Source organism: Vitis riparia, chromosome 11 (assembly GCF_004353265.1).
Source record: "Vitis riparia cultivar Riparia Gloire de Montpellier isolate 1030 chromosome 11, EGFV_Vit.rip_1.0, whole genome shotgun sequence".
NCBI classification, from domain to species: Eukaryota; Viridiplantae; Streptophyta; class Magnoliopsida; order Vitales; family Vitaceae; genus Vitis; species Vitis riparia.
In genome coordinates this window covers 5884038-5909890 of record NC_048441.1, presented here as the reverse complement: position 1 = coordinate 5909890, position 25853 = coordinate 5884038, and the positions used below count along the sequence as shown (strand labels likewise).

The following is a 25853-nucleotide window of genomic DNA, read 5'->3' as shown; positions in this document are numbered from 1 at the left end:
TTTGCTTGGGTGATCTGTCGTCGATGGATAGGGAGGACTCGCCGATGGTGGAAGATGTGAGAAATGGAAGGATGGGTTGAGGTTAAATCTTCATTCAAACTGCGTAGCTATAGAATCGAGTCTTTCGGTTGGGGAGGAGGAAGAGGCTTACGTTATGGGGGAGGGAAGTGCCCCAGAGGTGCAAAGGTGGGATATCCTTTGTTTCCAAGGAAGTTTTAGCAGATTAATGGCTTTTAGCAAAGTTTTGGGGCTTCTAGTGGATGGTTATGAAGGGGAAATTTTAGGTCTCTTGGAAAAATTGGAACTAAGAATAAAAGGGAAGATAGTAAGGCAGGGGACCAAAAAGGCTAAGGTGTGCAGTTCAAAGTTGGAGAGGGAGCTTTGGAAATTGGAATGCTCAATCAGTTACAAGACTTATTTGAGGTGTGGGAGAGGAGGGGGGATAATTTTTTGGGATTTAGTTAGGGTGAGTCAATTAAGCTTTAGATTATTTCATGGAATGTTAAAGGGATTAATGAGGGAAATAAGCGTAGCGTGGTTAAATCTTTGATTCTCTTGTACTTGGCAGATCTTGTATGTCTTCAAGAAACGAAGGTTCAACAGATAACATCCAGAATGGTGAGGAGCCTAGGTGTGGGCAGATGTTTGGACTGGGGAGTAGTGGATGCTAGAGGTCAAGCAGGGGGAATTGTAGTGTTTTGGATTAAGCGGGTGTTGGAGCTTCTTGAGATGGAGGTAGGTGCCTTCTCAATGTCGTGCCGATTTAGAAATTGTGAGGGTAGTTTTGTGTGGATATTTTCGGGTGTTTACGGACTTGTTCTCTTTGAGGAGAGGGAAGATTTTTGGGAAAGAAAGGAGGGGCTATTTGAGAATGTTAGTTACAATGAGATGTTTTTCAGAGGTTATCGATGAGCTGGGCATTAAGGACCTTACCCTCTTTGGTGGCGAGTATACATGGTGTGGTGGTATAAACAACAATTCAACTTCTTAGTTGGATCATTTCCTAGCATTTGATGATTGGGAAGACCAGTTCAGTGGATTGGTTCAGAAAATCCTGCCAAACCCAACCTCTGATCATGCACCAATATTGTTGGACAAGGGAGGGATTAGAAATGGAAAGATCCCATTCAGATTTGAAAATATGTAGTTAAAGGAGGAAGGCTTCAAGAATTTTATAAGGTGTTGGTGGGAGGGATATAGCGTCTAGGGGTCTCACAATCATATTAAGGCGGGTAAGCTCAAAATTTTGAAGTAGGATCTTAAAGTGTGGAACAAGAAGGTTTTTGGGAATGTGTCCACCAAAAAACTTGAGGCTTTGGAGCAGTTAGGTCAGTGGGATGCAAAGGAAAGAGAATGAGCCCTCATAGTGGAGGAGTTCATGGAGAAAAGGAGAGTGGTAGATGAGTTTAAAAAATAGGCAAAGTTAGAGGAGATTTTCTGGAGGCAGAAATCAAGAGAGCTATGGCTAAAAGAAGGGGATAAAAATACTAGATTTTTCCACAAAATGGCAAACGCTCATAGGAGGAATTTTTTGGAAAAGTTAAGGGCTAATGGTGTTTGTCTTAAGGGGGAGAATAGTATTAAACAGGGGGTGGTAGGAGCTTTTCAATTGCTTTCTAAGACAGGGGAGTGGAGGTCGAGCATAGAGGGACTGGCGTTTAATTCTTTGTCGCATGCAGATTCAGCAATCTTGGAGGTTCCTTTTTTTGAAGAGGAGGTTTTCTCTACCTTGTCTAGCTTGAATGGAGATAAAGCTTCGGGTTCGGATGGTTTTACTTTGGCATTTTGGTAGGACTGTTGGGATGTTGTAAACAATGAGGTCTTGGGTTTTTTTGGTGATTTCTATGAGTTGAGTTACTTTGAGAGAAGTTTAAATGCTACTTTTGTTGTTTTGGTGCCTAAGAAAGGGGGGACTAAAAAGTTAAAGGATTTTAGGCCTATCAACTTGGTTGGGGGTTTGTACAAACTGTTAGCCAAAGTTCTAGTTAATAGACTCAAGAAGGTGGTGGGCTCTTTGGTCTCGAATTTCAAGCATGCTTTTGTGGGGGGAAGACAAATCTTAGATGCAGTTTTGATAGCTAATGAGGCCATAGATTCTAGACTTAAAGCTAACTTGAGAGGCTTGATATGCAAACTAGATATAGAAAAGGCGTATGACCATGTTAACTAGAACTGTATTATAACGGTGATGGATAAAATGGGTTTCGACTCCAAGTGATTGGTTTGGATTAGATGGTGTATTTCTACAGTCCGTTTCTCTGTTTTGGTCAACGACTCTCCTTCTGGTTTCTTCCTTTAGAGGGTTGAGACAAGGAGATCCTTTGTCTCCTTATTTGTTTATTTTGGTGATGGAGATCCTTTCCTGTTTGATCTTAAAGGCAAAGGATGGTGGTTTTATTGAGGGTTTCTGGGTTAAAGGGAGGAATGATGCGGGGGGTCGAGGTATCCCATTTGTTCTTTGCAAATGATATTCTCATTTTTTGTGAGGTAAGCAAGGAAAACTTGGAGTACTTGAGTTGGGTTTTTATGTGGTTCGAGGCATGCTCAGATCTTAAGATTAATTTGGAGAAAAGTGAATTGATTCCCATTGGGGAGGTTCCAACTTTGGAGGAGTTTGCTAAGGTTTTAGGTTGCAAGGTGGGTTCTTTTCCATCCACTTAGGCTTCCCCTTGGGTGCTCCTTACAAGTCTAGTAAGGTATGGGAAGGTGTGGAGAAATGGTTCTAAAAAAGGTTTGCTTTGTGGAAGAGACAATATCTGTCAAAAGGTGGAAGACAGATGTTGATTAAGAGCACTTTATCTAGTTTGTTCATTTACTTTATGTCCCTATTTGTTATCCCTAAAAGAGTGACAGGTAGATTGGAAAAAATTCAAAGAGATTTCCAATGGGGAGGAGGAGAGTTGGAGAAAAAGCCTCATTTGGTTAATTGGTTGATTGTGTGTTTGGAGAAGCACAATGGGGGTTTGGGTTTTGAAAGCCTTCCTCTCTTTAATAAGGCACTTTTGGGTAAATGGTCTTGGAGATTTGTGATGGAAAAGAACCCCCTTTGGAAACGGGTAGTTGTTGGTAAGTATGGGATTCAGGAAGGGGAGTGGTGCACAAAGGAGGTGGGAGAGAGGTATGGTGTAAGAGTATGAAAGGCAATTAGAGATGGTTGGGAGGACTTCAAAGATAAAACAAGGCTTCAAGTTGGTTCAGGGAATCATGTTTACTTCTGGAAAGATAGATGGTGTGGTGATATGTCATTAAGGGATGAGTTCTCGGGTCTTTATGTTATAACTTCCTTTAAGGATGCTTGGGTGGTAGTTGTTTGGGATGGGGGTAGTTGGGGACTGAGGTTTATTAGACAATTCAAGGATTGAGAGTTAGAAGAGGTAGATGCCTTATTCAGGAGGTTGCATAACTATTCCATCATTTCGGGTACTTTTGATGCCATGGTTTGGTTGAAGACTAAGAATGGTGATTTTCAGTTCGGTCCTTTCACTCCTCTCTGGCAAGTAGAAGAGTGGAGCCTTTCCCTCATGGTACAATGTGGAACTCTTGGGCCCTTGTTAGAGCTAGCTTCTTCGCTTGGGAGGCAACTTGGTCTAATATTTTGACACAGGATCAACTTAGAAGGAAGGGTTGGAGGATGCCAAACAGGTGCTACATGTGCAAGGCTGAAGTGGAAATGGGAGATCGTTTACTTTTGCATTGTTTGAAAGCAAGTACATTGTGGCAGCTGGTTTGTGCTCTTTTTCCTATTCAGTGGGTGATGCATTCTTTCGTGAGGGGGGTGCTTCTAAGTTGGAATGGTGTCTCGGTTGCCAAGAAAAGGAAAATGGTTTTGAGGATAAGGAATGCTTAGATCAAACTTTAAAAAATTCTTTTTTGTACTTATTTTGGGATTGGGTTAGAGTGTACATGAAGGATAACATTACTTATTCGATAGATTTTGTGGATTAGTTAGGTTCCCCATAGGGTGCGGTTGTGTTATCACCCTTATTGGTTTTCGCATATGTATACGTCATGTATACCTTTTCTTTAATACAACACCCATTTTACTTATAAAAAAAAAAAAGGAAAAAAAAAAAAAAAAAGACGATTGGGAATCTCTTAGCTAGTCAAGAAAAGGCCTTGAAATAGATTGGTTTATGGGATTTAAAGGAGAGAGAGGTGTTAGGATAGAGGTATTAAAAGCATGAAATTATGTAATAATAAATGAAATTCATTGTTATTTATATTATGATTTCGGTTATCCTTTCTATATCCTGTTTATGCATTATCTATGTTGAGCATTTAGACCTGCATTACTTGCATTATACATGACTTAGGTGTATTAGGAATTGTATAGAAGATCCAAGTCATGAGTTTTTTGCAAAATTGATGAGTTGTTTAGTCACAACCCAAATTTTGGGCGACCCAAAAACTTGACCCATGATCCTAGGTCAAAGGTTTGACCCTAAGGGTTACCCTTAATCTAAGTCGGTAGTCAACCTGAGCACCCTAATTTTTTTTTCTTTGAAATAAATCACAGTTTAAATTAAATAAAAATTCTCTAAACTGAAGATTCATTTCACTAACTTATTAATAAATTAAAGTCTAACTTGAGAAAAATTAACAGTCTCTACCCCATGTCTAGAACAAAAGTTTCAATAGTTCTTTCACAACTATTCGAAGTATAATCAGATTTCAAATATTTAAATCAATTGATCAACTGGTACAATTCCAAAAATTAGACAAAGCAAATGCTAAAAATCTCCAAGCTGCTGCTGAACTTCCTGGGTCATTCTTGGTCCACTTGTGAGTCCTTAGGAACGACATTTGCATTTAAAAAGTTTAAGAAGAGGTGAGCGTTTCCACATTGCTCCTATTCTGCTAGGTTTAGTGTAAGAACACTAGTTGCTGCTTGTCTCCCTATGCCTTTAGCACTTGACCCTTGAGATTATCTAGTTTGGCTACTACTAGTAGTTGTCCTAGTTCCTTGCATTGCTGGGGGTAACGAGGTGCCTAATAGTAAAGGCAACCGAACTTAAGGAGGTTGAAATGGTGGGGTTGGTTGTTGCTAAGGGTCTCTTTAAGGTTGAAACTGGGTTTGAGATGCGCCCCTTAATGGTTAGACCCTCCACAAATGGTCTTCTGCTCCATAACCATAACACGCTCTATTAGTAGTTGCCCTCTGAACACCTTGTTCACTTCCAATACAAAATGGTAGATGTTCGTCATACTATTGGTCTCGTTGCCTCTGTTGTTGATTTTGAGGTCTCCTTTAGGAGCTTTCTCTCGCTCCTTGCTTCCTCTTTGTATCTCCTCTCTACTCTCGAATTTGGTTGGTATCATCTATGTCTTGTTCAACCAATCAGGCTCTTTTGACTAGCTTAGAGTAGTACCTTATAACTAATGGAACCACCTTATTTCTAATAGCAGGCCCAATCCCTGTTAGAACTTCCTTGCCTTCTCTCCTTCCTCACTGATCATGCCCAAAGTAAATCTGGACAATTCAAAAAAATGAGACTTATACTCCAACACTATCATGGTCCCCTGGATGAGATGCTCAAACTCCATCTTCTTGGCATGCTTAGCCACTTCCCCAAAATATTTATCCAAAAAGATCCTCTCAAATTGCTCCTAAGTCATTGCATCTGTGCCATGTATTCTTTTCATTGTCTCCCACCAAAAGTCTACTTTATCCACCAACATCTACGCCACCAAACTGACCCTTCTCTCTTCTAGGATATCTAAACCCTCTAGTATTTTCTTTATGCGCTTCAACTAATTTTCTACCACCTTAGCATTTGGTTCCCCAACAAATGATGAGGGTTGCATCACTATGAATCTCTTAATCGCCTCCATTTGACTCATAATACCCTAGTTGGGTGAGAATGGTCAGAATCTTCTTGGGCCTAGGTACCTCCTAATCTCCTTGAACCCTGACCTCTTAGCAATTGTGTAGTTTCTCATAATTCACTTCTTATTTACCTTAGCTCCTCTCTAACTAAACCAATTTTCTCATCCCTCTCAATTCTCCCTCTTTTTGATCTTCCTATCATTTCAGATACCAAACCAGATCAAATCCAATCACACTTTAAGGTGAGCAAAATAGATTCAAATGAAACAATTTAGTAAATTTAATATTTATTCCATTTTTTTTTTCGTATAACTATAGAGGACATATATTCCATCATAGTTAGTACGGTATCATGTCTTACTACAACAAGCATCATACCAAGGTTTTCAAACACAAGTAAAGAGCAATAAATAAATGAACTTATAAATAATTGATTAAATAAATAATCACATAAATAAAAGTATGAACATAATAATACACACATAAATATTGCCCCCAAGGTATTATTGCAACCTTGGCTCTAATACCACACAGTCACAACCTAAATTCTAGGTGACCTAGAACTCGACGCGTGACCACAAGTCAAAAGTTTGACCTTAAGGTTTACTCCTAATCCACGTTGGCAGTCAACCTGAGCTCCTTGAATTTTTTTTTCTTTGAAATAAATCATAATTTAAATTAAATAAACATTCTTTGAACTAAGGATTCATTTCACTAACTTATTAATATTATTAAACTCCAACTTGAGAAAAATCAACAAAGTCTCTATCGTAAGTCTGGAACAAAAGTTTCAATAGTTCATTCACAACTATTTGAAGTATATTTAAATTTCAAATACTTAAATTAATTAACCAACTGGTACAAGTCCAAGAATTAGACAAAGTAAATACTAAAAATCTCTAAGCTGCTCCTGAACTTCTTAGGGCATTTTGGAACCCTCCTTGATCCACTCGCGGGTTAGCAACATTTGCATCTAAAAGTTTTAAGAAGGAACCATGTTGCTTAGTAAGGTGTCTTACACCCAAAGGGGTAAATAGGTAGGCACCAACGGTCAAGAACATTAAAATAAACACCTAGACATTCAAACATTGAAATAAACATTCAACCTTAAACCAAACATTTTATTTTATATGACTATACAACTTATACACCCCTTGATAATTAAATAAAAAATGCAAATGGAAATGTAACATATAATCATACAATGCACTGTTACTCTTAGGCTTTCATCGAAGGATACGCTTTCGTACTCAAACCTATGTACAACCATTTTAATTATTATGTCAGAATGACTTGACACAAATATGACTTGTTTAATACATGGATGGCATGATATGACCCATTTAATCTGTTTGATAAATAGTTTAAGTTGGATTATATATGAATTGACCTAGATAACCGGTTAACATGATTTCAACCTGTTAACACAATTCCAACCCATTAAACCCTTAAGATGATTCTAATCCATTAAATCTGTTAATACGATTAAAACCTATTAAACCTGTTAACCAATTTTAAATTTCTAAATGCATTATTTTAAATACTTTTTAGTTGCTTTAATGTTCAAGTTTAATTTTAGTTATAATATGTTTATGATTTAAAGGTAAATTAAACTTTCAATTTTACACTTGCTTATTGTTTTATTTTATGCTTTATTTAATCTTTATAATGAAATATATAAAATTTTATTTAGTTATTTAATTTTTTTAACTATATGATATTTAAAATTAATAAATTTATATGAGTTAAATGAGTAAAAAATAGGTTGCGTCTTAAATGAGTCAATTTGACATGATTGAGTAAACAAGTTTAACAGGTCATAAACAAGTTGGGTCATAAACAAGTTATTTTGACATGATTAAGCAAATAGGTTAAACAAGTTGAGAAGTCAAACACGATCGCAATTCATTTATTAAACATGTCATATGGATTGACATGATTATGATATGGACATGATTACACTTAGCCCAAACCCTCTAGTGTTGTTTTTGAGTTGTGTTGTCATATCATGTCAGAATTGCCATTTCTTGGGATACAAAGAATAGGATGACCTAGATAGATTTGAGGAGTGGAAAGTTGTAACAACCTTAGAGAATAATATTTTTGAAGTTTTCCTTTTTTAATTTCCATATTGCTTGTCCTTTACCATGCAATCAAGTATGAGGTGTCGAAATGCATGCAACCAAGTATGAGGTGTCAAAATGCACGCAACCAAGTATGAAGTGTTGAAATGCATGCAACTACGCATAAGGTGTCTGAATGCATGCAACCAAGCATGAAGTCTTGGAATATATAGAACCAAGCAAGAGGTTTCAAAATGCATGCAACCTAAGGGATGCTATGCTTGGTCGAGATCGGTACAGCTTGGCCAAGTTGTATCCGCCTTGGTCATGCTCGATACTAGATTGATAATTGAGTCAAAATCGATGGAAAAAATAAAAAACCACAAATGAAGAAATTTGGAAGGAAAGTTCTGAGTCTTGGTCTCAATTTGCATTTGCATCCTTTAAACCCAAGCTTTTGTATCCTCGTATGGCTGATTTATCTTCGGTTTGGGAGAGAAAGGCTTTTTATTAGGTATTTGGGATCATATGAAATGATTATAAATAGTTAAATTTGAAGAAATTTGAGGAAGGAAAAAAAAACTTTTTTTTTATTCTTTCTCACATCTATCAAATTGATTCTTGCACAAATATTTATACATGAATGATTGAGATCATCTACCTTAGAAAAAGAAAAATCTTATCCTTGATTTTAGGAGAAAATCTCTCATAAAATCAGGAAATAAAAGAAATAAAATTAGAATAGGCAATAACTACATCATAGTGGCTCTAACATAGCTATAGATATAACATAGCTATGGCACAACTGTAGTTCTAACACAATTGTGGCACAACTATACCTTCTGGATTTCCACACTTCCCCTCAAGCTGGGTTGTAAATGTTGATCATTTCTAGCTTGGATCTCAAATCTTCAAAATTGGTTCTAGAAAGTGCCTTGATAAGAATGTCTGTTGTTTGGAGAGTTGTTAGAGTGTAAACCAATGAAATCGTCCCTTCTTCTATCTTTTTGTTAATAAACTGATGATCTATTTCCACATGGTTTGTTTGATCATGATGAACCGGTTCCTTAGCGATACTTATGACAGCTTGATTGTCACAAAACATATTCATAGAATCTTCTACTGAAATTTTCAGCTGTTTGGGAGTCTCTTTAAGTACATTCCTTTAGAGATTCCATATGCCATAACTCTAAATTCTGCTTCTACACCGCTTTGAGTTACAACAGATTGTTTCTTGCTCCGCCAAACAATCAAATTCTCTCATACATAGGTGCAATATCCTGAAGTTGATTTTCGAACAGTTATAGAGCTAGCCTAGTCTGTATCTAAAAAAATTTCAATGTTTCTCTTTTGTGTTCTTTTGAAATAGAGTTCCTTCCTTTCTTGTAGTCATTTTGAGATATCTTAGAATACAATACACAACTTTCATACGTTCCTTAGTTGGATTGTTCGTAAATTGGCTAACCATGTTGATTGAAAAAGCTATGTCTGGTCTTGTATGAGAGAGATAAATGAGTTTTCCCACAAGCCTTTGATTTCTCCCTTTATCCACTAAAGCACTTCCTTTGACTGTTCCTAGTTTAGTAGTGTAGTCCATAGGTGTGTCTACAGGTTTACACCTAAGAATCCTAATCTCCTTTAGCTAGTTTAGGACATACTTACATTGGGAGATTGTAATACCCATTTTTGATCTAGCAATTTCCATCCTAAGAAAATATTTGCGATCCCCAAGTCTTTAATTTCAAACTCATGGGCAAGAAAACTGTTGAGCTTGCCTATTTCTTCTTTGTGATCTCCAGTTAGGATTATGTCATCTACATAAACAATGATAATGATAGTTCTTCCCACAGCAGTGTATTTTACAAATAGAGTGTGGTCAGGCTAATACTGGGAGTAATCAAACCTCTTTACGACCTTGGTGAAACGATCAAACAATATAGGGATTTTTTTATTCTATAGACTTTGTTAATGTTTGTCTTAGTCTCAAGACCTTAAGGAATTTCCATGTACACTTATTCTTCTAAAACACCATTGAGGAAGACATTCTTGATGTACAATTGATGAAGAGACCAATCTCGGTTAACAACTAATGACAACATAACACAAATTGTGTTTAATTTGGCAACTAGAACAAAGGTTTCTTGGTAGTCAATTTTGTAGGACTGTGTATATCCCTTAGTAACTAGTTGAGCTTTGCACCTATCAACATTCCCATTTGCTTTATACATGATTGTGAAGATCTATTTACTGTTAACTAGATTCTTTCCCTTTGGAAGTTCAGCAAGCTCCTATGTCCCATTCTTTATAAGAGCTCGGATATCTTCCTTCAATGGTTGTCTTCCATTTAGGTATTTGTAAGGCTTCTTGGATATTGTTGGGAATCTGAATATCTATAAGACTAGTAACAAAAACTCGATAACCTAGTGATAAACTCTTATAGGAGGTGAAGTTATAAATAAGATGATTTGTGCAAGATCTTACTCCTTTCTTGTTGGCATTTAGCAAATTGAGCTCATCATCTTCTGACTCATTAGGATTAGAATCAATATTACTTGTGTGTCTCTTTTGGGATTGAATTCAGTTCAATTTCATGTACTAGTTTGGGATGTTTTCGCTGCTCTATATCTTCTTGAGACTTCTTCTTTTTCCTTGAGTAGACAATGAACTCATTGCTATTGACAATCTGAGATTGGTTTGGGCGAAAAGGAGTACTTGGTTTGGTGTCTACGGATTCAATAGTTTGGAGTGGAGACTTGGAGCAGGAGAGATAGGGTTAGAATTGTGTACAAGAATAGACTCGAGTGTTTTAAGGTTCGATCATGATTTCTATTTCCCAAAATTGGTATACCTGAATTATATTCTCCCTCTAAATATCAGTTTTGGAGTAATAGGACCGATTTTAAAAAAATGTCATTCATTGAGGTGTAAAACTTTTTTGTGATGGGAGAGTAACACTTATAGCCCTTTTGGTTTGGAGAGTATCATAGGAAATTACACTTAGTGGCCTTGGGATCAAGCTTACTTCGATGTTGTTGGGTATGTGAACAAAGGTTGAGCAACCAAATACCTTCGGTGGAAAGGAGGAAATGAGTCAAGTCCTAAGGTTTGATTTGAGAAAGACTTTGCACGATGTTTGGAAACTCAAGACACAAGAAGACATTCTATTGATGAGATAGGTTGCAGTGAGTACAACTTCTCTCCAAAAATTCTGTGGGACATGGGAGGATAACATGAGGGCCCTTGCAACTTCTAACAAGTGTCTATTCTTTCTTTCAACCATCTCATTTTGTTGAGGAGTATCAATGCAAGAACTTTGATGAACTATACCTTCTTTTAATAAGAATTCCCCTAGGATAGAATTGAAATAATTTCTTGCATTGTCAGTTTTCAACACTTATATTTTGACATGGAACTGAGTTTGGATCATGTTATAAAATTTTTTGAAAATTTGACCCACTTTTGATTTTTCTTTCATCAGGAATATCCAAGAAATTCTAGTATGATCAACTATAAAGGACACAAGCCATCTAATCCTTGTTATGTTCTTTATCTTAGATGGCCCCCAAACATCACTATGCATTATGAAAAAAGGATGAGATGGTTTGTATGGTTGAATTGGTTAGGGCTTGCAAACATGCTTGGATAATTGACAAATTTAACATTGAAAACCATCTGAACTTTTAGTGAATAATGATGGAAAGAGTTTTTTGAGATACAAGAAACTAGGATGTTTTAGACGATAGTGCCATAATGTAACATCACTATCTTTATTAGAATTAAAAACAAAAAGAGACATTTTTTCACCAACTATTGGTTGAGGTTGTCTTTCAATATAATTAGTTACTTTGAAAATGTAGTCCCGAACACACCTCATCATTGTCAATCGTCTTCTTCGAATTCAAATCTTGAAAAACACAATGGTTTGGGAAAAGTTTAGTAACACAATTCTTTTCTTGAGTGAGTTTACTAATGGACAACAAATTGCAATCCAAGTTTGGAACCAAAAGGACAGAGTCGAGAGTTAGGTCCTTAGAGATGGGAACAAAACCTATACCAATCACCTTTGAGAGAGAACCATGAGCTATATGAACTGTATAATCCTTAGAACAAGGTGTATAATTTTGAAAAATTGTGGCATCTCCAGTCATGTGATCAAAAGCTCTTGAGTCAACAATCCAAGGACTCAAATTTTCCTTTTTTTACTTTCAAGGCAATAAGAAAATTACCTTTTTGAACTAAGGATCTGGACCTGATGATAGAATTGGAGGAATTTGCCACTTGTTGGGACTGGTTGAACATTTTTTGCAACAGTTCCAATTGCCCTTTGCTGAACAAACTGGAATTAGTTCGTGCTGGGTTGCCCTCAATAGTGACATGGTGTCCTCGACTTTCTCTATCATTTTGAGGACATGATGGCTTCTAATCCATTGGTTTTCCAAGGATTTTCCAGCACATTTCCTTGGTATGACTTGGTTTTTCGGCAGTGATTACACCAAGGTCTCCCTTTTCATGGTCGATTCTCTTTAGAATGATTGGGAGGACCCCGAGCTGCTAGGGCTGAACCCTCGGGACAGGTTGGTTGGTTTGTGACCTCAACATGACTTTCTTTCTACTTTCTTCTTGGCGCACTTCTAAGGCAACTTCTCAAATGTTGGGTAAAGGTTTTGTTCCCAATATTTTGACTTAAACTTTATCCAGATTTTTGTTCAATCTTAATAAAAATTTGTATATCCATTTTTTCTCATTGATCTTCTTGTATTTGATTGCATTTGTTGGGCAGTCCCATTTGGTGGTTTCAAACATATCCAATTGATGCCAATAATGAGTTAAAAGACAAAAATATTGAGTGCAGACAATTCACCTTGGTGTAAATCATGGAGGATCCCTTCTATTTCAAATGCCTCTGTTGTGTTTTTTGTATCAGAATAAATCTCCCTTGCTGCTTCCCAGATTTCTTACGCTATTTCATAGAGTATAAAATTTTTTGTTATGTCATTGTTTATTGAGTTAATTAACCAAGACATAACCATATTATTCTTAGCCTTCCATCCTTTTGAATTTCGGATCTTCTTTCATAGGTCGAGGCACTACACTGGTGAGGCAGTCATCCTTCCCTCTACCACATATGAACATCATGACTAACATGAGACCATTGAAGATAGTGCCCATTCAGTTTGTGTCTAGTAATGAGAAGAGCAACACCATCTGATCCTCCATTGTTGCTTGGAATAGGAGCTTTGTGAATGGAGGTGACTTTTGAGGTTGAGGAGTCCTTGGTGGTCATTCTGTATTTGGTCATGGACGGATTGAATGGTTTAGAATTAGCTTTAATACCAAGAAGAAATTTAAGGAAGGAAAAAAAAAAAAAACTTCTTTTTATTTTTCTAATCAAATTGATTCCTGCATTGATATTTATACATGAATAGCTGAAATCATCTGCCTTAGAAAAAGGAAAAAACTAATCCTTTATTTTAGGAGAAAATCTCTCATAAAATAAGGAAATAAAAGAAATAAAATTAGAATAGGCAACAACTACATTACAACTGTGCATACAGCTGTGACAAAGCTCTAACACAATTGTAACACAGTTGTGCATACAGCTGTACCTTCTGAATTTCCACAAAATTGAATATAAAAATCTAAAATTAATGGATAAAAGCACTACCATTAAATGAATAATGTTCTCCCTCTATATATTTAATTTTTTTTAGTCTATGTGATTGTATTTATTTTTGTGATAATTTTAACACTTCTTTTAAAAAATTTGGACTTCTTAAATTAACATATTGTGCGTATTGTTTGATATCTATTCCAGATATTGAAAACAATATGCCTCAGGACCTCTCGAGTCAATGACCGATACTTTGACTTTAAACCATGTCTTTCATTACATGACACCTAATAGGGCATGGTGACTCTTGAAGTTGCTTACCTACTCATATAGATACAAGGATCAAACATGTTGTCACATGTTGTCTCCATGCAATAAGAAAGACACTAATCCTTTCCCTTTGATCGATACCTAGGTAAGTCATGTAATGAGTCACTTGTAAACTCATCTTCTTTAAGTTCTCTTCCACCCCTATATATAGGACTCTTCACCTACCAAGAAAGGAAAAAAAGGGGTGAAAAAGCTCTAATAGTACTGCTATTCCAAATCTTGGATCTTGAAGTCATTGTAATGAAAGTACTATGACTATTCCAATTTGTAATGGTGAATGATCATACAATGCATGATTTTATTTGGTTTTAGAATTAGATATCTCATGCTTATTATGTTATAGGTATGTATTATTTTTCAAATATCATGAAATATGATTTGAAAATGTTTTGGTCAAATGCTATTTTGATAATGGTTATGTGCTCCATGTATCCTTGATATATGTGTATGTTTATTGTTAAGATGATTTAGTGATCATGAATGGTTGTTAAGATATGTGTGTGTGTATGTACATATATGTATATATGTTGCTTGTTGCATGCTTATAAAAAAAAAATTAGTATTGTTATTGTTGTTCTTGTTTTGATGTTAAATAGTTTACTAAAAATGCCAAACGAACTATACCAAGGTACATCTTGAGTCAAGTCTTATATTCAGTTGTTTTGGAGTAGGATTTTGCCATGCAATAAAGATGAAACATAATAATAGTTATTGTTTTTGATAAGCAAAAATTAACTGAAAATGTTTTTGACAGATTGTCATCTGGTTCATTATACCAGCTACGAGAAGCCCACAAACTGATCATAACAACAATGCCCTTGCGCTGATTGTTCTGCTCCAATATGTTCCCAGATTATATCTGATTTTTCCATTAAGTTCTCAAATTATTAAAGCAACTGGAGTGGTCACCAAGACTGCTTGGGCAGGGGCTGCATATAATCTGCTATTATACATGTTGGCAAGCCATGTATGGTGCTCCTGTTCAATTCTTTTTTTCAACTGCAATTACATGTTTTTTTTGTTTTTTTTGTTTGTTTTTTGTGTTACTTTTGTGTAGAGCTGCTTAGGTGGTTCTACTACATGATGGGATTATCAGTGATTCCACATCCTCTCGCTCTTTGATTGTCATGATAAGGTTGTGAATTCATGAATTTGCTTTGTTCTTGTAGGTATTAGGGGCAGCATGGTATTTGCTGTCGATTGACCGGTATATGGCATGCTGGAAATCAGTCTGCAGAAAGGAAACTGGGCCTACAAAATGTTTTCTTAATTATTTAGATTGTGATGCTTTCAACCATGATAATCGCAAATCTTGGGCAAATAGTACAAATGTATTTAAGAGCTGTTATCCTGAAAATGATATCACTTTTAAGTATGGCATATTTGAAAATGCAGTGACAAAGAGGGTTGTCTCCTCGAACTTCCTAGAGAAGTACTTCTATTGTTTGTGGTGGGGCTTACAAAACCTAAGGTATGATTTCATTAAGATGCTCTATTTCATTGGATTGGAATCATAACTGCTTTTTTGATTCACATGTTCCTTAAGTTCTAGTTATGGACAGTGATGGCTATAAAATTAGTCCCATACATTCTTTCTAGTTAATTGTTCTTTGTATTCACCAAGAATGTGGTAGAGAAAGTGTCTAAGCTATAGAATGGGTGGAGAATAGCATGCATATTTTAGGTGGCATAGTTGCTTTCATTCACTTATTCTATGTATGGATCGTGACTTTGGTTCTTTGTTAGATTTTGTCTACCATTCATGAAGAGTTCAAGGTAGTGTGCAGTTTTTCCCCAGGCCTTGCGCTCTAAGCGTACTTTCTCTATATTTGGATGTGTCCTACTTTTGTTAGGAACTTTCTAATAAGTTTATTGTTTTCCCATAAAAGAAACAAACACAAATCTAGGGTTGTGTCTTAGTTCGGGTTGATTCTTATGTCTCCTCCACCATTCTAACTCACATTAGGGTCAGCCATTTTTCTAACCAAGAATCAGTTCATTGTGTGTAAGAACCAAACCAGATGTAAAGGTCAGGTTAGTCTAGATTGGTTCAAGTTAGTAAAGGTTTTCTTAGCAATGAAAAAGGGAGAATGCTGCCAAACGAGATGTAAGGGGCAGGATTGTCTAGATTGGGTCTAGTTAGGAAGGCTTTTCTTAACAATGAAGAAAGGGTTTTGTTAACAAGCGTTAGTTTTGGGTATGAAATAAAACAATTTATTAATGTAAAAACAAAAATGATATAAGGGATCCCTTAAGCCAAGTAGTTAGATAACCAGTTTTCCTAAAAACTTAAGCTTGAAAGATTTGGACCCATAATGTATATCATGCACTCTAACACCCTCCCTCACATGTAGCATCCTTTGATTGTACACGTGGGCTTAATAAATTGGAGAAATAAAAAATAGCCCTTTTTAGGCTTAATGAATTGAAGAAATAAACATGTGGTGAGGTTCAAACACATGACCTCTTACCAAACAAAGTTCTGATACTATGTTAAACAATCAATTTTCCTAAAAGGTTAAACTTGTAGGGTGTGGGCCTACATTGTATATCATGTACTCTAACAAAAGTCAAAAGGAGATACAATTTAAGGAACAAGAAAAAGATGTGAAAAGCAACAAACACTTGAACAAGAAGATGATGTACCCTAAAGTTTTTCCCTACAATCAAATAAAGGTGGGCTTCACTATCTTAGGATTTAAGGAGGACAATGAAGAATTAAGATTATGATGGTGCAGAAAAAAGTTTAAAACTAGAAAAAGGAAAGAAAAGATATAGAAAGGAGTGACAAAATAAAATTTTAGGGTGTCGCTAAGGCCTTTATGAGTCTTATCCAGAAGTGCCACTAATGTATTCTGACCTTTAAAGGATGCAAAAAGGAAAAACTAGCATTATTCACTCAACATTCCTTGGTTTCCATCAAGTACCCTTATTTTTCTGCTTTAGAGAAAAAAAAAAAAAACATGCCATGAAGTAAACTCAACCTATGCATTAATCCATTCAAATTAATTTTGAAATCAAAGATGAAAAATGCAACTCTCTACTCTATTTTATTGAGAATGCAAGCCTTAAATATATAGGCAATCTATTTAAGAAGATAATTATGAAAAACAAATTATTCCTAAGAACTAGGAACCTAAGAAACATAAAGCTAAAAACTAGGGGATTATATCTTTAGTTGAAAATTAAAAAATAAATAAATACTCTAGTAAAATAATTGGATAATTATCTCCAACTACCAACACTCCCCCTCCTCCTCAAGCTGGGGAATATATGTCCAGTAGTCCCAGCTTGCTTGTGAGCTCATCAAAATTCCGACGAGGCAATCCCTATGTTAGGATGTTTGCTATTTGTTTCCTTGTAGGTACATACTCCATGTTAAGCATCCCTCCTTTTTTTTTTTTTTTTTGATAAATAAGAGCAGAATGTATTAACAAGAGGCAAAAAAGCCACAAAGCATACAGGGAGGGAGTATACAAGGCAACTAAGGCCTCGCAACCATAAGAAGAAGAAACAAAAAACTCACCAACCCTTAGCTGGAAGCTAACCACTCCAAAAAGCCTATAAGGGAGAGCGACTCCTCTCCAATATACAATTTAGCCTAACCCCATAAATTACAAACAAAAGAATTTTTAAGCTTCTGAATTGCTAACACCCCCCCTCCCCTAAAAGTTAGTCTATTCCTCTCCTTCCAAACCGTCCAAAAAATGTACAACGGAATGTATTTCCAAATCTTTTTTCTTTTTTTTCCCACAAAAGAGCCCCTCCAGCTAAATAAAACCTCCTTTACAGTTTCTAGAAAAACCCACTGAGCGCCAAACAAACCAAGAACAATATCCCACAACACTCTGGCCACTGTATAATGTATTAGAATATGATTTACAATTTCCTCTTCGCAACCACACAAGAAACGACAATTAGGAAGCTGCCACCCTCTTTTCTGGAGTCTATCAAGAGTAAGCACCTTCCCCCAAGCGGCTTCCCACGCAAAAAACGCAATTTTGGTTGGAACTCAATCCACCCAAATGTTACTTTTTGGGAAAACGGCGGCAATGGGGCTTACCAACAAGCTGTACGCTTTCTTGACGCTAAACTACCCATTTCTTTCTTTCTTCCAAAAAACCAAGTCTTCCTCCAAAGTAATCCTGTGACCCCTCAAAACAAGAAGCAAATTGCCTACCATATCCAATTCCCAATCATTAAAGCCCCTAAGAAACCTTAAATTCCAGCCGCCTTGATCTTCTCTTTTATGAAATGACGATCCACCTCCTCCTGTTTTGTTTTATCATGGTGAACTGGATTGTGTGCTATGCTTATGGTTGCTTTATTGTCACTATATAACACCATTGGATTAGTTGTAGTCACACATAGTTATCTTAGAAGCCTTTTTAATTAAATCAATTTCCAAATCCCTAGAGCTATCACTCTAAACTCAACTTCAACACTACTTCTAGCTACCACTGACTGCTTCTTACTTTTCCATGTTACAATATTTCCCCAAACAAAGGTGAAGTAACCTGAGTTGATCACCTATTTTCTATTGATCCTGCCTAACTGCGTTAGTAAAGGCTTCCAATGTTCTCTCTTATGATTTCCTTAAGAAAAGTCCCTTTCTAGGTGTTATTTTGAGATATCTCAGGATTTGAAACACCGCTTCTAGATGTTCTTCACAAGAGGCGTGCATGTATTGACCTACCATACTTATTGCAAAGTCAATATCTAGTCGAGTGGGTGAGAGATAAATAAGCTTACCTACTAGTCTTTGATATCTGCCTTTATCCACAGAAGTCCCGGTTTTATTTTCCTTATTTTGATCCATTGGTGTATCAACAGGTTTGCAACCGAGCATTCTTGTTTCCTTCAATAAATCAAGAGTATACTTTTTTTGAGAGACCACAATACCCTTTCTAGTCCTTGCCACTTCCATGCCAAGAAAGTACCTTAAGGCTTCAAGATCCTTAATTTCAAATTCTCTAGCCATGACGCCTTGGAGCCTTTCCATTTCCTCAAGATCATTCCATGTGAGAATTATATCATCAACATACGCTATAAGGATGCTAATCTTACCATTTGACGAGTGCTTAAACAATAGGGTATGATCAATTTGCCCTTGTGTAAAATCGTGACCTTTTACAGTTCTAGTGAATCTTTTGAACCAGACCCTGGGAGATTGTTTCAAGCCATAGAGGGACCGTTTCAACTTACAAACAAGATTATTTCTTCCATTGTCTTCAAATCCTGGTGGCAAGTCCATATAAGCTTCCTCATCTAGTTCTCCGTTTAGGAATGCATTCTTGACATCCAACTATTGAAGAGGCCAATCTATGTTGGTTGCTAATGGCAAGAGGACTCGTATGGTGTTTAATTTAGCAATAGGTGTAAATGCCTCTTGATAATCTAGCTCATTCCTCTAAATGAAACCTTTAGCAACCAAACGTGCTTTATACCTCTCAACTATCCCATTTGATTTATATTTGATAGTGAACACCCATTTACAATCCACTATAGTTTTCCCCTTTGGCAATTGAACAAGTTCCCAGGTATTATTTTTTTTTAACGCCTTCATTTCCTCCAATACTGAATTTTTCCACTCTTGGATAGTTAGAGCCCCCCGTATAGACCTCAGAATCTCAATACAAGAAATGTTAGTAGTAAAGATTCAGGAAGAAGACAAACCTTTATACGACACAAAGTGGGATATGGGGTTCATGGGGTAGGATCTTACACCTTTCCAAAGGGTTATAGGCAAATCTAGATTTTCAAAGACAACTTGACTTGGATTTTTCTGGGTAGAATTTAAAAGTACTTGGATCATTTTGCAAAGCTATCACATTCAGTTTAGGCTCTTAACAGTGTGGTTCCACAATAGGCAGTTTCCTTTGAGGTTTAATCCTTCTACTATAGACATGGAGTTCTTGTCTCTCCAAAGCTTCCCATGTTTTTGAAATGTGTTGAGCTGGTGGCATAACAAGCTCAACTAGATTGAGATGAGTGGAATTGGGTAGGTCTATGGATTTGGATTTGGATTTAGGCAAATTTCTATACTCAGGTTGCTCAAGGAGGGATGGGACACTAATAGATTGTGTTTGTTTCCCAGAAACACTCTTCACTCTTAAGATTCCCCCCTTGAAGAGTGTTCGTAGAAAAGTGGGGCCCAACACCTTTTAGGTTTGAGAATATGTGGTTGCAACATCATAGTTTCAAAGAGTGCTTTAGCAGTTGGTAGAGAGAATTTGTAGGAAATGGTTGGGAAGGTCACAAGTTCATGAGGAAGTTACAATTTGTTAAGGCAAAATTGAAAGATTGGAATAAGAATACTTTTGAAATGCTTAAGGAAAGGAAAAAAACCATCTTGGATGAAATAACTAATATTGATGCCATTGAACAAGAATGGGCTCTCTCTTCTGATCTTGTAGCTCAAAGAGTTGTAGGAAAAGGGGAGCTAGAGGAATTAATTTTGAGAGAAGAAATTCATTGGAGACAAAAAGCTAAGGTAAAATGGGTTAAGGACGGGGATTGTAACTCAAAGCTGTTTCACAAAGTGGCTAATGGGATACGAAACATGAATTTCATCAAATTCTTGGAGAATGAAAGAGGTTTGGTGTTGGATAATTCCGAGAGCATCACAGAGGAGATATTACTTTATTTCAAAAAGCTCTACTCGAGTCCTCCTAGTGAGTCATGGAGAGTAGAAGGTATTGATTGGTCCCCTATATCAGAAGAGAGTGCTTCTAGGCTGGATTCCCCTTTCGCTGAAGAAGAGATCTTTAATGCCATCTTTCAGTTAGATAGAGATAAGGCGCCAGGGCTTGATGGTTTCACCATAGTAGTGTTGCAGGATTGTTGGGATGTGATCAAAGAAGACTTAGTGAGGGTGTTTGTAGAGTTTCACAATAGTGGGATTATTAATCAAAACACCAATGCCTCCTTCATAGTCCTTTTGCCCAAAAAGAGTCAGTCAAAGAAGATTTCGGATTTTAAACCTATCAGTCTAATCGCTTGTCTATATAAGGTAATAGCAAAAGTCTTGTCAGGGCATCTAAGAGGAGTACTACACGAGACCATCCACTCCACTCAAGGTGCTTTTGCTCAAGGGAGACAAATTTTGGATGCAGTTCTTATGGCCAATGAGATTGTGGATGAGAAAAGGCGATTAGGGGAGGAGGGAGTTGTATTCAAGATAGACTTTGAAAAGGCTTATGACCATGTGAAATGAGACTTTTTGGATTACGTGTTGGAGAAGAAGGGATTTAGTTCTAAATGGAGGAGTTGGATGAGAGGTTGTCTGTCGTCGGTCTCTTATGCTATTCTAGTGAATGGTAATGCTAAAGGGTGGGTCAAGGCATCTAGAGGTTAAAGACAAGGTGACCCTTTATCCCCTTTCCTGTTCACTATTGTTGCAGATGTGTTGAGTAGAATGTTGTTGAAAGCTGAGGAAAGAAGTTTGCTGGAGGGCTTCAGGGTAGGTAGAAATAGATGTAGGGTGTCCTATCTGCAATTCGCAGATGATACCATCCTCTTTGCTAACTCTAGTGAGGAAGAACTGCAAACTCTTAAGAGTTTATTGTTAGTGTTTGGTCAAATCTCTGGGCTTAAGGTCAATCTTGATAAGAGTAATCTTTTTGGCATCAACCTTGATCTGAATCATTTCTCTAGGTTAGCCTTGATGCTTGACTGCAAGGCTTCAGATTGGCCTATACTTTATCTGGGTCTTCCTTTGGGAGGGAATCCAACTGCTTGTGGATTTTGGGATCTAGTGATTGAGAGAATCTCTAGGAGATTAGATGGATGGCAAAAGGCTTACTTATCTTTAGGTGGTAGGATAACTCTCCTACACTCTTGCCTTTCCCATATCCCTAGCTACTTCCTTTCTTTGTTTAAGATTCCAGCTTCAATGGCTGCAAAAGTCAAGAGGATGCAAAGGGACTTTCTTTGGTTAGGGGTTGGGGAAGGCAAAAGAGATCATCTTGTTAGGTGGGATGCAGTGTGCAAGCCGAGGGTAAAAGGGGGTTTAGGGTTGGGAAGATACCTTTAAGGAATCACGCTCTTTTAGGGAAATGGTTGTGGAGGTTTCCTAGGGAGAGTACAACTCTATGGCATCAGGTCATTCTTAGCATATACGGGACACACTCAAATGGTTGGGATGCCAATACTGTAGTCAGATGGTCACACCACTATCCTTGGAAGGCCATTGCACAAGTCTTTCAGGATTTTTCCAAGTATACTCAGTTTATCGTAGGAGATGGGGAAAGAATTCGCTTTTGGGAAGATTTGTGGTGGGGGGACCAAATCTCTAAAGACCAATATCCAATACTATATCGAGTAGTAATGGATAAAATATTCTTATATCTTCAATTCTCAGTTCGACTCACCCTTTCTCATGGAACTTTAATTTCCGTCGTAATCTAACCGATTCTGAGATAGAAGATCTAGAACACCTCATGCACTCTCTAGATTGTATGAACTTATCCACTTCCGCTTCAAACGCGAGATCTTGGTCCTTATTGTCTTCAGGATTGTTTACAGTCAAGTCTTTCTTTACAACCTTGTCCCAAATGCCTGATTCATCTCCATTTTTCCCCACTAAGTTTGTATGGAAATCTCAAGTCCCTTTCAAAGTTAAGGCCTTTGTCTGGCTTGTGGCACACAAGAAGGTAAATACCAATGACTTGCTACAATTGAGGAGACCCCACAAAGCTCTTAGCCCTGACATATGTAAGTTGTGTATGGAGCAAGGAGAATCAGCAAATCATCTTTTCCTCCATTGTTCAGTGACGTTGGGGTTGTGACACAGACTTTTTCAGCTAGCCAAGATGGATTGGGTACCTCCGAAAAGCATTTCAGACATGATGTTCATCAATTATAAAGGTTTTGGCAAGTCCAAGAGAGGGGTAATTTTGTGGCAAAATGCGTGTATAGCATTAATCTGGGTTGTGTGGCGGGAAAGAAATGCTAGGATATTTGAGTACAAAGCTAGGAATTCAGAGAATCTTTGGGATTCCATTATTTCCTTGCGTCCTTTTAGGCTTTTTGTTCAGCGGGTTTTAAGGGCACCCCCCTTAACATATTACAACTTGATTGGCTAGCAGTGTGTAGATCCAATAGTTCTAATGGGACGACCTAGTGTATTGTTATTTTTTCGTGTTGTTTAGTTTTACTTTTGGCGGGAGGATTCCTCATCCTCCTTTTGTACTTCTTTTTCTATCAATATATTCACGCATAGTTTCCTATAAAAAAAAAAAAAAGAGTGTTCGTAGAAAAGTACGGTTGTGACTTGAAAAAAGTGACATTTTTGGAGAGAAAATTTCTTTATGGTTGAAGAAAAACACTTGTATCCATTTTGGGTTGGAGAGTTGTAACAACCTGCATCTAACCATGTAAATATTATCTGCTCTAGACCCTAAGGAACCCTCATTGCTTTAAAACGCATCACAACTTTAAAACTCATCACATAGTTAAGAGAGACTCATACTTATATAGTGTCAAAAACTTTCTCCCCTACTCGATGTGGGACATCACAAACATATCCCCCCCATACAAACCCAACATCCTCGTGTCCCACAAGATTGTGGAGTCAAATAGACAAACACCCCCCATGGTATGAAACAAACACACACCCTCACGGATCCAAACAAACTCTCACATCGGGATCAGGGATCATTTTTAATACCATTTGTAATGACTAGTACCCAACCATGTAAATATTGTCTGCTCTGGGCCCAAAGGAGCTCTCACGGCTTTAAAACGCGTTTACATGGTTAAGAAGAACCTAACAACCCATACTTGTATAGTGTCAAAAACTTTCTCCCTTATCCGATGTGGGATATCACAAATACCCCACCTTCTCCCCCTCCCCCCCAAATGCAAACATAACATCCTCGTTATGTCCCATGGGATTGCGAGGTCAAACACACAAACACCCAGACACAATGAGGATATTGTGTTTGTATGGGAGGGGGTTGGGGATGTTTGTGATGTCCTACATCAGATAGGAGAGAAAGTTCTTAATGCTATACTAGTATGAGTTCCTTTTAACCAAGTAGACGTGTTTTAAAGTCGTGAGGGCCCTTTGGGTCCAGAGCGGACAATATCTACACGGTTGGGTGCGGATTATTACAAATGACATCAAAGTCAATCTTCGACCTCGGTGTGGGGGTTTGTTTGGCCTTATAGGGGATGTTTATTTGTTTGATCTCACAATCTTGTGGGACATAACAAAGCCGTTGCGTCTACATGAGTGGGTGTTTATGATATTTCACATTGGATAAAGGAGAAAGTTTATGATATTATATAAGTATCACCAGACACAACAAAGTTTCTAATATCTCACATTGGTTGTGTCTACTCCTCTTAACCATGTAGAGACGTTTTAAAGCTGTGAGGGCCCCTTTAGTCCAGAGCGAACAATATCTATACGATTGAGTGCAAGTCGTTACAAGAGTATCCTAAGAACATGCACTTAATGGCTTATGGATTGAGTTTGCTTCTGTTTTGGTATTGGACATGAACGAAGGCCAAACAACCAAACGGTATTAAGGGTAAGGAATTGAGTGATCAAAACATGGGATAAGACTTAATGAAGATAGACATAGATGTATGATACTGAAGGACATGACTCGGGAGTCGGTTAATTAGATAGCATGTCGTGAGGATAGCTTCTCCCTATAGGTATTTGGGTACACTCATGGTAAACATAAGGGCTCCGACAACTTCTAAGAGGTGCCGGTTTTTTCTCTTGGCAAGGCCATTTTGTTGAGGTGTATTTTTTTTTTTTTTTTATTTATCAGAAATGAAGAAGATTATATTAATATAAGAACAAATACAAGGAGAGATAAAAGAGACAAGAGAAAGAGAAAAAACCAAGGGAAGGATGAGAGGTCCTTCCTACACAAATAGAACAAAGGATAAAACTCCTAACAGTAGAACTCTAAAAACAAAGAGAAACCCCATCAATCTTCAAACTTTTGAAACGCAAACCTCAATCCAATTGAGTTGTAGAATGTTTAGAGGAACTCCTCTAAAAGCTTCAGTACAAGAAGCCCATAGAGAAGAATAAAACTTGATCAAATCTCATACCATCTCTTCCGTTCTCCCTTTATCCTCAAAGATCCTATTGTTTCTCTCTTGCCACACCATCCAAATCAAAGTAAGGCAAGCAATTTGCCAAAGTGTCTTGCCTCTTAATGAGTTCCCCAAGCCATTAAAAGTAATAACCAACATGTCCTCAAGGCTCCTTGGAGGGACCCAAACCAACCCTACTAGATTGAACAACCTGTGCCAAAGTCCAATGGTAACGGGACAATGAAGGAAAAGGTGGTCAATCGACTCTCCATTTCTTTTGCAAAGAATACACCATTGAGGACAGAAGGCTTTGTAGGGTCTTCTCAATTGCAACTTGTCATTAGTGTTTACCTTCCCATGTGCTACTAACCAAGCAAGGGCCTTAACCTTTGAAGGGACTTTTGAGCTCCATAAAAATTTGGCCGGAAGAAACATTAAAGGATTTGAGACTTTTGACAAGGCCAAGAAAAAAGATTTCACTGAAAACAAACCTGACGAAGACAAAGACCACGCTCTTGAATCTGATGAAGGAGAGAAAAGCACAAAACTAAGGGAGGACATTAATCTCTGAAGGAGATCAATTTCTGAATCCGTTAGATTGCGGCGAAAGTTAAAATTCCAAGACAGTGGTGAGGATTTGCCAAGGACATTTGAGATAGTGAGGCTTTTCACATAAATAACTCTGTAAAGATCAGCAAATTGAGAACACAAAGTTTGGTTACCCCACCAAAGATCTTCCCAGAACCGAATTCTCTCCCCATTGCCCACCACTAGGCGGACAAAAGGGGAAAATTCCTGTAAAAACTTGAGCAATAGCCTTCCATTTTGTTGAGGTGTATTGACACAAGAACTTTGGTGAATCATGCCATTTTGTTCTAGGTAACCTCCCAAAATAGAATGGAAATATTCTTGACCATTGTCAATCCTAAGGACTTGGATTTGTGCTTGAAATTGGGTTTTA

The 25853-nt window shown here is 37.2% G+C and overlaps 1 protein-coding gene across 1 annotated transcript in view; it reads left to right on the top strand.

Annotated features, from left to right (window-relative positions):
• Window positions 1-25853, top strand: part of LOC117925608 (cyclic nucleotide-gated ion channel 17-like) — a 65192-nt gene that overhangs the window by 8142 nt on the left and 31197 nt on the right. The window contains exons 3-4 of the mRNA XM_034844672.1: window positions 14586-14798; window positions 15001-15302. Coding sequence (XP_034700563.1) covers window positions 14586-14798; window positions 15001-15302 — 515 coding nt within the window. The remainder of the gene's footprint in view (window positions 1-14585; window positions 14799-15000; window positions 15303-25853) is intronic.